The sequence below is a fragment of the Scyliorhinus torazame genome, chromosome 7 (genome assembly GCF_047496885.1).
Source record: "Scyliorhinus torazame isolate Kashiwa2021f chromosome 7, sScyTor2.1, whole genome shotgun sequence".
NCBI lineage: Eukaryota > Metazoa > Chordata > Chondrichthyes > Carcharhiniformes > Scyliorhinidae > Scyliorhinus > Scyliorhinus torazame.
This window is the reverse complement of record NC_092713.1, coordinates 251,392,235-251,405,916: the sequence shown is the minus strand read 5'-3', so window position 1 is coordinate 251,405,916 and position 13,682 is coordinate 251,392,235. Positions and strand designations below refer to the sequence as shown.

The 13,682-nt window shown below is 50.0% G+C and overlaps 2 protein-coding genes across 3 annotated transcripts in view; both read left to right on the top strand.

Annotated features, from left to right (window-relative positions):
* The window catches only part of pfdn1 (prefoldin subunit 1), a 136,907-nt gene that overhangs the window by 67,947 nt on the left and 55,278 nt on the right, over positions 1-13,682 (top strand). The window lies entirely within an intron of this gene.
* LOC140427470 (small ribosomal subunit protein eS27-like) lies at positions 4,591-5,069 on the top strand. Its single transcript, XM_072512990.1, has one exon. It carries the CDS (start codon positions 4,650-4,652, stop codon positions 4,875-4,877), a length of 228 nt encoding a protein of 75 aa, XP_072369091.1. The 5' UTR covers positions 4,591-4,649; the 3' UTR covers positions 4,878-5,069.

Sequence of the window (13,682 nt, the reverse complement as noted above, 5' to 3'; positions counted from 1 at the left end):
TATTTTTTGTAACATTCGACCGGGAAACCGTCCGGCCCCAGTGCCTTCCCCGCCTGCATGCTCCCTATCCCTTTGGCCAGCTCCTCCAACCCAATCGGGGCCCCTAATCACGCCACCAGTCCCTCCTCTACCTTCGGGAACTTCAGTTGGTCCAGAAAGTGGCCCATCCCTTCCTCCTCCAGTGGGGGCTCGGACCGATACAGTTCCTCATAAAAGTCCCTGAAGACCCCATTGATTGCCAACCCCGCTCCGCACCACACTCCCCCCCCCCCCCCCGCCCCCCCCCCAAATCCTTAACTCCCCTAATCTCCCTAGCTGCGTCCCGCTTCCGAAGCTGATGCGCCAGCATCCGACTTGCCGTTTCCCTATATTCATAAATCGCCCCCTGGGCCTTCCGCCATGCGATGAACCGTTTACACCCTAAGCGTCGTTATTGAGGGTACCACACTCCACTGCGCCTCCGCCTTCCTGGTGGTCAACAGGTAGAATTCGGTCTGGAGGCTACGCCTCTCCCTCAACAATCGCTCCTCCGGCACCTTCGCATACCTCCTGTCTACCCTCACCATCTCCCCCACAAGCCTCTCCCTCTCTCTCTGCTCTCTCCTCCTTTTGGGCCCTAATGGAGATCAGCTCTCCCCTAACCACCGTCTTCAGCGCCTCCCAGACCATCCCCACTCGGACCTCCCCGTTATCGTTGGCCTCCAGGTATCTCTCTATGCTTCTTCGGACCCGCTCACTCAACTCCTCGTCCGTCAACAGCCCCACCTCCAAGCGCCACAACGGGCGCTGGTCCCTCTCCTCCCCCAGCTCTAGGTCTACCCAATGCGGGGCGTGATCCGAAATGGCTATCGACGAGTACTCGGTATCCTCTACTTTCGTAATCAGCGCCCTGCTCATAACAAAAAAGTCGATCCGGGAATAGGCCTTATGACCGTGCGAGAAGAATGAAAATTCCCTAGCCCCCGGCCTTGCAAATCTCCAAGGGTCCACCCCTCCCATCTGGTCCATAAACCCCCTCAGCACCTTAGCCGCCGCTGGCTTCCTACCCGTCCTAGACCTGGAGCGATCCAGTGCCGGATCCAACACCGTGTTACAGTCCCCTCCCCCATTATCAGGCCCCCCACTTCCAAGTCCGGGATCCGACCCAACATGCGCCGCATAAAACCCGCATCCTCCCAGTTCGGGGCGTACACGTTGACCAGCACCACCCTTGCAGCTTACCACTTACCATTACGTACCTGCCGCCATTGTCTGTCACAATGCTCGATGCCTCGAACGACACCCTCTTTCCCACCAAGATCGCCACCCCCCGATTTTTGGCATCCAGCCCCGAATGAAACACCTGGCCTACCCACCCCTTCCTCAGTCTTACCTGGTCTGCCGCCTTCAGGTGTGTCTCCTGGAGCATTACCACATCCGCCTTCAGCCCCTTCAGGTGTGCGAACACCCGGGCCTGCTTAACCGGCCTGTTCAGCCCCCTTACGTTTCAGGTTATCAGCCGGATCAGGGGGCTACCTGCCCCCTCCCCTGCCGACTAGCCATAATCCCTCCTCGGCCAGCCACACGCCCGCGCCCCACGGCGGCAGACCCCCGTCCCAACACCCTCTACTCGCTCCAGCTCCCCCTTGGCCATACCAGCAGCAACCCGGTGGTCCCCCACCCCTCTCCAGCTAGGACCCCTCCTAGCTGCATTGCTCCCCCCATTGCACTCCCGCAAGTCAGCTGACTCCTGCTGACCCCGGCCGCTCCTGCCTCTCCTTCGGCTCCTCCCATTGTGGGACTTCCCCTCCCCCTCCAATACCCACCAGCAGGTTCTCCGCCTCCCCCTCCATTACCCGCCAGCAGGTTCTCTGCCTCCCCCTTCCATCCCAAGCACGGGAAAAAACCCACGCTTCCCCGCCCCCTCCAGCCTTCAGCGCGGGAAAAAGCCCGCGCTTTCCACCTGCTCGGCCCGCCTCCTCTGTCGCAGCGCCTTTTACAGGCCCAGTCCCCTCACCCCCGACTCAGGCCTCACCATCCCCCGTGGGGCCCCATCCCCCCTACCGGCCATCCACCCCCTACTCCGTTTACTTGCCCCCAACCAAAACAGTGCCCAACCCACCCTAACTACCCACAGCGAACCAAAACTGAACAAGAACAAAGAATCCCCCCTCAAAATGTAACACAACAACAGCAATCCCCGACCATCCCCACGCCCGACCCCCCATCCCAACCCTCAGTTTGTGTCCAGCTTCTCGGCCTGAACAAAGGCCCACGCCTCCTGGGGACTCAAAATAATGGTGCCGGTCCTTGTAGGTGACCTACAGACGCGCCGACTGCAGCATGCCAAACTTCACCCCCTTCCTGTGCAGTCCCGCCTTCGCCCGGTTGTACCCGGCCCTCTTCTTCGCCACCTCCGCGCTCCAGTCCTGATATACTCGAACCTCTGCATTCTCCCAACTGCTGCTCCTCCCTTGGCCCACCTGAGTACACACTCCCGATCAGCGAACCGATGAAACTGCACCAACGCCGCCCGTAGCGGCTCGTTAGCCTTGGGCCTCCTCGCCAGCACTCTATGGGCCCCTTCCAGCTCCAGCGGCCACTGGAAGGACCCCGCTCCCATCAGCGAGTTTAACATGGTGACCACATAGGCCCCCACGTCCGACCCCTCCTGCCCCTCCGGGAGGCCCAGGATCCGCAGATTCTTCCGCCTCGACCGATTCTCCATCTCCTCGAACCATTCCTGCCATTTCTTGTGGAACGCCTCGTGCGCCTCCACCTTTACCGCTAGGCCCAAGATCTCGTCCTCGTTATCTGAGAATTTTGTCAGACCTCGCAGATCGCCACCCCAAGCGCCGTCTGGGTCTCCAGCAGCTTATCAATAGAAGCCTTCATCGGCTCCAGCAGGTCCGCTTTGAGCTCCTTGAAGGAGCACTGGATAACCTCCTGCTGCTCCTGTGCCCATTGCATCCACGCTGCCTGATCCCCGCCCGCCGCCATCTTGCTCTTCTTCCCTCGCACTTTCTTTGGCTTCACCACGCTCCTGGTCCAAGCCATACACTGTCGGGGGAATGTTGCAGTCTTCTTCCCACACCGAGAAATGTCGAAAAAATGCCGTTGGGGGTCCTGAAAAGAGCCCAAAAGTCCGTTCCAGGCAGGAGCTGCCGAACGTGCGACTTAGCTCTGCATGGCCGCAACCGGAAGTCGCTTGACAGAAATTTAATTAGACAAAAGTTGACACTCAACTGCAGGATATATTGCAACACATGTCTAAAAGTTTGGTCAAAGAAAAGGAAGTGCTGTTGAGAAACAAGGGGCTGGATTCTCTGCCCCGCCACGCCACATTTCTGCTTTACCCCGCCGGCGGGAGGCTCGGTTACGCCGGCTGATCAATGGGGTTTCCCATTGTGGGGCAGCCCCACGCCGTTCGGAAACCCCGGGGCTGCCGGCAAAACGCAGCATCCCACCGGCAGAGAATCCAGCCCAAGGTCTGTGGATGGTAGTTAGGAACTAGAGATGGTTTAAAGTAGTTAATATTTGTTTTTTGTGGTTTAGAAATAAGGTATAGTTTTAAGTAAGCTTGATTTTGGGTTCCTGTATCTGGGTGTTAAGAAAGAGTTAATAACTTCAATTTGTTGAGATGCCTGCAATGTAATGAGGATTTTACAATATTAAAGCAAACAGGGTTTAAAAAAAACAAGACTGTTGCATAGCAACCGGGGCCACACTGAGACAGCAAGAGCACTTGAGTCAGTTGGAACCAGATAGCCCAGAAGAAATCAGCTCTCTCAGCAACTGCCAGAACAGGAAAGACGTGAAGTGAGACCGCAGAGGGCAGGTCCAAGCTAAAGAACAGAAAGTTCTTTAGAAACCAGGGAATGGGATAAATGAGAGTTCCAGGAAGACTGTGGAGTCAAAGGAACAAAGAACAGGAATCTGTATGACGTCCTGGAGCAGAGAGAGGTTCCCAGTTAAAGACAGGGCTGCAAGGTGCAGACACGGGGACATTGGCTTGCGAGAAACCAGACATCCGAGGTAATCAGAAGGCTGGTGATTCTTATAGCAGACCTCTAAAGCAGTGGTGTTCTGTCGGTATCACTTGATACCTGAGATAGTCTGTGGAAGGTGAAGCTTGAATGCAGGTGATGATTCAGTGCAAAGGAATACCGAGAAGTTGAAAACCCTGGAGGCGGATCTTTGGTGAAGCTATCCAAGAGGTAGTGTTTTTTGTGAGATGATTCCATGGCATGGTCTTCAAGAGCAGATTGGAAACGCTTGTGTGAAAGTCAGAATTTCAGTGAGACCAGTTGGCTCACAGTGTATCGAGCCTTTGGGGGAGAATTGATGAGAAATACACAGACGTTGTATTGGGTGGCACCTGTCACTCGGTTTCAGGGTGTGGAGTGTCTGACCGCATTTCGCCTATTGGTTCACATGGACTGTGTATTTATTGTGAACCTTGTGTATAAGGTAGATTTTATAACTTGTTAACCTTACAACTATGTATATATCTGTAGAGGAGAAGGAGTAATGTGTTAAAATTGATCTTTTCTTGTTTAATAAATGTTTTATTCATTTGTTACAAGTTCATTGGCAGCCCTGTGACACTGTTCATCCACACATTCAACAAAAAAGAAAAGATAGGATCGCTTTTCCACACGGGTGGCTCCATGCGAAAGATGCCCCTGAAACAGAAACACAAGAAGAAGCGTCTGGTTCAATGTCCCAACTCTTACTTCATGGATGTCAAATGTCCCGGTTGCTACAAAATCACTTCTGTGTTCAGCCAAGCACAGACTGTCGTGCTATGTGTCGGATGCTCCACTGTTCTCTGCCAGTCCACCGGAGGAAAAGCCAGGTTAACAGAAGGCTGTTCCTTCAGAAGAAAGCAGCACTGAAAATGAAAGTTGTCATTTGACGGTGGGCAAGACTCCACATAGCCGGGCATCGAGAGACTGGCTGAGGGGTACTGTTTTGCTCCCTTGTCATCTGGATGACGGCACAGGAGAGATAGACGGGGGAAAGAGGGGGGTGTCAGTGTCCCAAACCCTTGCCCACCCTGGTTTATAGAAGCATTTTTGGACCTTGCTGGGTTTGCGAGATTTGTTAAGAATTGTCAAATAAAATGACATTAAAAAAAAGAAATGTTAGGATCTAACAAGCCACGTTTCGTCCTGTGATCTGACTTTTCCAGTAGTAATATCAGCTGGGTACGTGACAATGGAATTTCAGAATTGAAGCAGTCATCGCCATTCGTGAGGCAATGGGAGTCAGTAAAGTATACAAGTGCAGCTTTGGCACAGTCAAGCCTGGAGGTAACAGAAGTATAGATGATAATTTCATCAGGCAATGAGCAATGAGTAGGGTGGAGACAACAGCAACGTTCTGTAAGTGGAAGTAAGAAATGATGGGTCCAATAGGATGCAGTTTGTTGAAGACAGCCTGGTTAAGGCTGAATCAGTGCCCGGAGAGGGAGATGGAATTGATGATGGGGGAACGTGGAGGGGGTGGGGGAACGTGGAGGGGGTGGAAGAAAATGGCTTTGGTTTTTCCAGTGTTTTTTCCTCCGGACAATAGTGTCTTATCCAGATGATGTTGGATGTTGGACCAGCAGTCTGACGAGACACAAACAGTAGAGGTTACTGTGAAAAGCCCCTAGTCACCACATTCTGGCCCCTGTTCAGGGAGGCTGGTGCGGGAATTGAACCCGCGCTGCTGGCCTTGTTCTGCATTACAAGCCAGCTGTTTAGCCCACTGTGCTAAACCAGCTCTCCATAGAATAGTAGGTCGTCCGCGTATAGCGACACCCGATGCTCCCTTCATCCCCTCATAATCCCTTGCCACTCTGCCGACCCCCTAAGAGCCATTGCCAGAGGCTCTATAGCCAGCACAAACAGCAGCGGCGACAACGGGCACCCCTGCCTTGTTCCCCTGTGCAGTTCAAAGTTCACACTTGCCATCAGTTCCACATATAACATGGCACAAACTTTGGCCCAAACCCGAACCTCCCCAAGGACCTCAAACAGGAACCGCCAATCCATCAGGTCGAATGTCTTTTCTGTGCCCATGGACATCACTACCTCCGGCACTTGGGCTCTCGATGGGGTCATGATCATGTTTAACAGCCGCCTTTTATATTAGAAAGTTGCCTGCCCTTTACGAAGCCTGTCTGGTCCTCCACAACCACCCCAGGACACAATCGTCTATCCTTCCCGCCACCAACTCAGCCACTACTTTCACATCCGTATTTAACAACGATATGGGCCTATACAACCCACATTCCAATGGGTCATTCCCCTTTTTTGATTTTAAATTGATCGTTGCCCGCATCATCATCTCCGGCAGCTCCCCCTTCTTCAACGTCTCATTAAATGCCCCCAAGAGATGTGGTGCCAGGCCTGTCGCAAACTCCTTATAGAATTCCACCGGGTAACCATCGGGCCCCGGGGCCTTCCCCGACTTCGTACCCCTTATACTATCCAATACCTCCCTCAGCCCCAAGGGCTCCTCTGGTGTCTGCCTCTTCTCTTCCTCCAACTGTGGAAATTCCAGTTTGTCCAAGAACCGTCCCATGCACCCCTCTTCACCCCCGGGTCCGCCCTGTACAGCTCCTTATAATAATCCCTAAACACCTTGTTTATCTTCCACGGCTCCGACACCACATTTGCTGCCCCAGTCCATATCTTCAATATTTCCCTGGACGTGCCCTGCCTCCGTAGCTGATGCGCTAACATTCGACTCACCTCCCCGTATTCGTACTGCACCCCCTTGCCTTGCGCAACTGTTCTACCGCTTTCCCCTCCGTCAACCTACCAAATTGCCTGTGTAATTTTTTCCCCCTCACCAATTCCTCCATGGTGGGTGCCCACGAGTACTCTCTATCTACCTCCATTATCTCGTTCATACACCTCCCTCCTTTCCCTATCCGCATGTACGTTGAACGAGATAATCTCCCCTCGGACCACCACTTTTAGCGCTTCCCAGAATGTGGCCGCCGACACTTCCCCATTTTTGTTCAATTCTACATAATCTTTAATCATAGCCCGCACTTTGTCACAAAACCCTCTATCTGCCAACAGCCCTGAATCGAGTCTCCACCCCGGCCCCTGTCCCGATCTAAGCCGAATCTCCAGCCAGTAGGGCGCATGATCTGAGATTACTATCCGCGCATACTCTGCCCCCTCCACCCCAACTAAGACCTCCAGGCTCACCACAAAAGAGTTGATCCTTGAATACACCCTATACACAGGTGAGAAAAAGGAATACTCCCCCCTGGGTTCTTGAAGTGCCACGGGTCCACCATGCCCATCTTTTCCATAAACCCACCCAGCTCCTTTGCCATTTGTATTCTACCCATTGACCTGGGGCTCGACCTATCTACCCTCGGCTCTGGGACACATTTAAAATCTCCTCCCATAATCAACTGATGCGTGACCAAATCTGGGATTGCTGGCAGCAACCTCCTCATAAAACCTACATCATCCCAATTCGGTGCATACACATTCACCAATACCATCGGCGTCCCTCCTAATACCCCGCTCATCACATATCTCCCATCCGGGTCCCTCACTACCTTCGCGCTCACAAATCCCATTTTCTTACTCATCAAAATTGCCACTTCCGCGACTTTGACTCAAACCCAGAGTGGAAAACCTGACCCACCCATCCCTTCCTCAGCCTAACCTGGTCCTTCATGCGGAGGTGCATCTCCTGCAGAAAGACCACCTCCGCTTTTAAACTCCTTAGGTGCGCAAAGACCCGAGATCTCTTCACCGGTCCATTAACTTTCCATGATATCAGCTGGACCAGGGGCATACGCCTCCATTCCCCTCTACCGTCCACCATCCTCATCTTTAAGCTCTACCCCCATTAATTTCACCCTGTATCTGGTCCATCCAAGATGTGCCCTTTCTCCGCCCCGACCATGTTTCTCTCCAACCTTGCCTCATCACATCACACTCTATTCCCCCCATCGTTCCCCTCTACCCCGCCCCCTCCCCTCTTACGGCCACCTCTTATGGCCTTCTCCCCACCTCACTTCCATTCACCAACATTACCTGCCAGCGTGGCAACTCCTGCCCAAAGGCTCCTCATGATCACCGCCCACGGATGGCTCCCCTGCTCTAGGCTTCTGCTCGGAGACTTATGCGCTCAGTCCACCTCAGGGGCCATGTCCAGCACCCCCTTCGTCAGCAGCCCCGCCAGCATCCTCAAAATGTACCCTGTGGCACTCGCACCTTCCACTCCTTCGGGCAGGTCCACCATCTGCAGATTCTGCCTTCTCAACCTATTTTCCTGCTCCTCCACCTTTGCTCTCAACATCTTGCAAATGTCTCCTTAGAGCCCCACCTCTGCCTCCAATGCCAACACCCAATCGCTGTGGTTAGACATCACCCTCTCAATCTCTTAGATCTGCGGCCGCTGCCTCCGAGCAATTCTCCACCCTCTCCATCGATCTCTTCAGGGGTGCCCCAGCTCCTTCGATAGCCTTCAAGTGATCCCTCTGCATCTCCTTCCTCTGCTGGCGGAACTCTTCCCTGATGAAGGTTATCAACTGTTCCATCTGCGGCTTTGCTACTCACACTTCCCCCTCTGCCATCCTTCCACTGGCTGCTGCGCCACACGTCCCTTCCAACTCCTTGGCCAAGTCCTTCACCTTCTGCCGGGTTTGATAATCAGCAGACATACGATTCCCGGGGGAACTTTCCCTCCGACCTTCCGTTACACTCAGAGGGGATCCCCCTCATGAGGAAAACTGCAAGAGATAGGAATCAGGTCAGGGTCACAGCACAATGTCTATTTACAGGACCTTCCCAGGCTGTACACTCCGAAACCTCCCTTCGCTTGGCAAGGAAAATTTTGCCCAGTGTGTCTGCAAAGGGAGATTGACAGGCTAGGTTAATGGGAAAGGAGGTGACAGATAGAGCATAATGTGGGGAAGTGTGAGATGGAAGAATAGAAAAACTGAATATTTTAAATTATTAAATGGGACTTGGGTGTCCTTGTATACGGAGAACACAAAATTAACATGTAGGTAATTAGAAAACAAATGGTATGTTGGTCTTTTTGGAAGGAATAGAACAGCAAGACAGTCTTGCTGCAGTTGTGTAGAGTTTTAATAAAGCCAATCCTGGAGTACTGTGTACAATTTTGGCCTCTGTACCTAAGATTTATTTACAATATAGGAGATGCATTGAACGTTAACAAGACTGATTCCTGCGATGAGCTGATTGTCTTATGAGCAGATATTGAGTACAATGGGCCATTACTGTTTGGAGATTAGAAGAATGAAAGGTGGATCTTATTTAATCATATGCGAATCTGAGAGGGCTTAGCAGGTTTGGTACTGAGATGCTGTCGCTCCTGTTTGTAGAGCCTATAACTAGGAGACATTGCCTCAAGGTAAGAAGATGGCCATTTCTGACTGCGGTGTGGGGAAATGTCTTCACTCAAAGTGTTGTGGATATTTGCAACTCTCTACCCCAGAGGGCTGTCGATGCCCAGGTGTTGAAACCCAGATACTTCAAACAACCGCACAACCTCAAACAAACCATTGTTTGCAGCAAACTACCCAGCCTTCAGAACAGCGACCACCACACCACACAAACCTGCCATGGCAATCTCTGCAAGACGTGCCAGATCATCGACATGGGTACCACCATTACACATGAGAACACCACCCACCAGGTACGCGGTACATACTCGTGTGACTCGGCCAACGTTGTCCATCTCATATGCTGCAGGAAAGGATGTCCCGAAGCGTGGTACATTGGCGAGACCATGCAGACGCTGCGACAACGGATGAACAGACATCGCGCGACAATTACCAGGCAGGACTGTTCCCTTCCAGTCGGGGAACACTTCAGCAGTCAAGGGCATTCAGCCTCTGATCTCCGGGTAAGTATTCTCCAAGGCGGCCTTCAGGACCCGCGACAACGCAGAATCGCCGAGCAGAAACTTATAGCCAAGTTCCGCACACATAAGTACGGCCTCAACCGGGGCTCTTGGATTCATGTCGCATTACATTCACCCCCCACCATCTGGCGTTGGCTTGCAAAATCCTACCAACTGTCCTGGCTTGAGACAATTCACACCTCTTTAACCTGTGATTACCCCTCTCTCTGGATCTGTAAAGACTTAATTATCTGCAAATGCTCGCATTCAAAGCATTGTGTGACATCTTTGACTTTGTCTATATATATGTTTCTGGGACCTACCTCTTCATTCACCTGAGGAAGGAGCAGTGCTCCGAAAACTAGTGATTTGAACCAAACCTGTTGGACTTTAACCTGATGTTGTAAGACTTCTTACAGATATTGAAAGGCTGAGATTGATTGATTTTTGTTCTCAAAAGGAATGTTAGAAAAATAAAGATAGTTTTAAGGGATTTATATTTGTATTGGTAGACATTAGAAATAAGATATAGTTTTAAATGAGTTTAGTTTAATGTTTTTGTGCCTGAAAGGGTGAAACCTATAGTTAGATTTATGCTGGTCAGCGGTGTTTGTATGTGTGGGGGTTGGTTTCAGTTCCAACTGTGATTCTATTGTGCTTACAGGGGGCGACGGCATGAAGAGTAAATAAACCAGCAGTGGTTGCTTAACAACTGGGGCCTTGCAAGGTAGCGAAGGTTTTAAGTTTTAGTTTAGCTGATTTGATTGCAGTTGGAGTAGTGCGAGAAGGCAGCTCTCATAACTCTGCTACAAGCTTTGGTTTTAGAAGGCGAAAGAGGGAACGTCTCTCTCAGCCTTGCTATAAGAAAAGCCATGGTTAAGAAAACAGCTGCCGTAAATCTAAAGTTAAGCTTGTTAAAGAAAGTACAGAAATGTCCAAGAAGTCTGGAATTAATGGAACAGAGGAAACTGGTAATCAGAACAGATTACTGTTCAGTAAAGTCACAGAGAGCTGAAAAGGCATTGGATCATGAGAGGCTAGAAAGGTATCTGCAGTAGTCCTCAGGTTTGTGAGAACTTAATACAGTTTGGGAGACGTTATTTGAAATAATTGTGGAAATTGGTGGCTGGGCCTCGGAGTTTGTGTAAAAGCCTTTAAGACAAAGGAAACCTGAAGGGAGAGGTATAAAACCTGAAAGTAAAACCTTAATGGAAGCAGCGGAGGGAAAACAGAATTTAAAAGAAGATTTGAAAGTGACTTTCAAAAGAGGAATTTGAAATCACTCGTGTGGAAGTGGAGTTCAGGGAGACATGGTGGCTCACGGTATAAGAATCGGGGGGATTTTGAGGAGAAATCCACAAACATTCACTTGTGTTCAGAGAGGAGTGTGACCTGCCACGGTCATCTTGTGTGCTTAAAAGGGACTTTGTATGTTAATAAGACCATTGTAGCTTAAAATGTACTTTGTAATCTGTGTTAATCTTAAAATCTGTGTGTATTTGTTAAGCTAAAGGCAAGAAGTAAAGGAGTATGTATCATAATTACATTTTATTCATGTTTAATACAATATTTTCCTTTTTTTAATAAATCTAGAGTACCCAATTATTTTTTCCCCCAATTAAGCGGCAATTTAGTGTGGCCAGTCCACCTAGCCTGCATATTTTTTGGGTTGTGGAGGTGAGACACTGCAAATACGGGGAGAATGTGCAAACTCCACACAGACAGTGACCCGGGGCCGGGATCGAACCCAGGTCCTCAGCGCTGTGAGGCAGCAGTGCTAACCACTGCACCACCGTGCTGCCTTTTCTTGTTGTGGAAACTAATTAACAGTCCTGTGACTCTGTCCCCTCCACAGTTTGTAAAAAAAATAATAAAGTTACAGTCTGTGTTGAGCCAGGGTTCCATTCTGGGATCTTCCCATTCAGTTATAACACCAACTGGGATTGCAGTAGGAATCAAAGGTATAAGATGTGGTGATAAAGTGGAATTGAGGCCAAAGATCAGCAATGGTCATATCTCATTAAATGCCAACACAGGCTTCTATTTTTTTATCCTTATTATCTGACTTTTATTGAGCTGATTGAGCAATGTAATTTTCTCTGTGAACCCCACTGCTCTCTTTAACTCTCTCTCCTTTAAGACTCACCTTCTTGATCAAGCTTTTCACCATCTGTTCTCATCTCTCCTTTTGCGGCTTGGTGCTTGATTTTGTTTCATAGTGCTTTTGTGAAGCATAATGGGGTATTTAGGTGCCATATAAATACAAGTTGTTGGCAAGTGATGAGTCTAGTGACAGGCTTAGAAATCTTTCAACTTAGCTCTTTTATATTGGATGAATGATGTCAATCTCTGTCACTTTTACTTTGTGTAATGTTGCTCTCTTTTGTGGCTCTAAATATGGTGATTAATAAGGTCGCCTCTCTTAATCTTAATTATGAATATGCTTTCAGAGTCGCCAGGTATCTCTTGATACCGCCACAAGTTTCAACCGAATACCGATCAAAGAGCCAATACACCAGTTAGTTAGTTCAAAGTCAATGCAACTTTATTTACACACAGTATGATTTACTCATGCACAATAACACTACAGGCTAAAACTATGTCTATCACTAACACCTATACTTAAGTTCGGGTGTCCACTTAGGTCAGAGGAACAATGGCCGTTGCTCGGATCTGAGGCTGTTGGGTTCGAAGAGGTAGCAGGAGTACAGCTAAGGTCGTCCGTCTGGTAGCGAGCGTTGAACTTGAACTTCCTTGCTTCTGGCGGTGCAGGTGGAAGGGTCTCTCCGGTTGAGAGCTGAACCTATGGCAGGGGTTCCTTCTTATACTTGGGGGGGCTTCGCGCGCTTTTAGGCGGGCCTTAAACTTGGTCCCAATTAATTGGGCAGCTTCTCAATCACTGCCATTGATCTGCGCCAATAAATGGGCGGGTGCCTTGATGGTTGGGCATGTCTTAAGTGGCCGTTGGCCTTGCTTTGTTTGTGTCTTCTTGCTGGGGTGGTGGCGCCGGAATGTCTGGGACGGTATCGGCTACTTGAGCACAAGTCTTTTGTTTATCGGAGATGGGCCATCAATGTGCAAATCGGCCGAGAGTTTCGGTTCTGTCTGCAGTCTAGATTCCGAATACACATTCAGGCTCTGTGCCTGCTTGTTTACTTTGCATTGTCCATTTTTCCCTGTATGCTCTGCGAGTGTCCATTTTATATGCTGAAAGTGTCCATCCCAGATGGCTACAGTACTAGCTTATGCCTACTTGTCCGTTCTAAAGTAGCCAGTTTACAATGTGCACTGCATTGTTTGAAAACACGAGGTTGTGACATCATTTTACAACAAAATTGTACTTGAATTTTTCTTGTCCATATGTCAAGCTGTTTACAGCAGAGAAACCTGGTAAGACAACCTCCTTCAGTGAAAATCAAAAAAAATGCAGATACTATTTTAATGTATAATATGAATGGCCTAAATTGATTTCATGTATGGTCAGGATGATGCAGTTTATTCTTTGCTTGTAAATCAAATTAGAGGGCAGAACGGTAGCATTGTGGATAGCACAATTGCTTCACAGCTCCAGGGTCCCAGGTTCGATTCCGGCTTGGGTCACTGTCTGTGCAGAGTCTGCACATCCTCCCCGTGTGTGCGTGGGTTTCCTCCGGGTGCTCCGGTTTCCTCCCACAGTCCAAAGATGTGCAGGTTAGGTGGATTGCCCTTAGTGTCCAAAATTGCCCTTAATATTGGGTGGGGTTACTGGGTTATGGGGATAGGGTGGAGGTGTTGACCTTGGGTAGGGTGCTCTTTCCAAGAGCCGGTGC

Bases quoted from the DNA above. Each gene is read 5' to 3' on its own strand.
- LOC140427470 (XM_072512990.1), top strand. From the start codon at position 4,650: ATGCGAAAGATGCCCCTGAAACAGAAACACAAGAAGAAGCGTCTGGTT.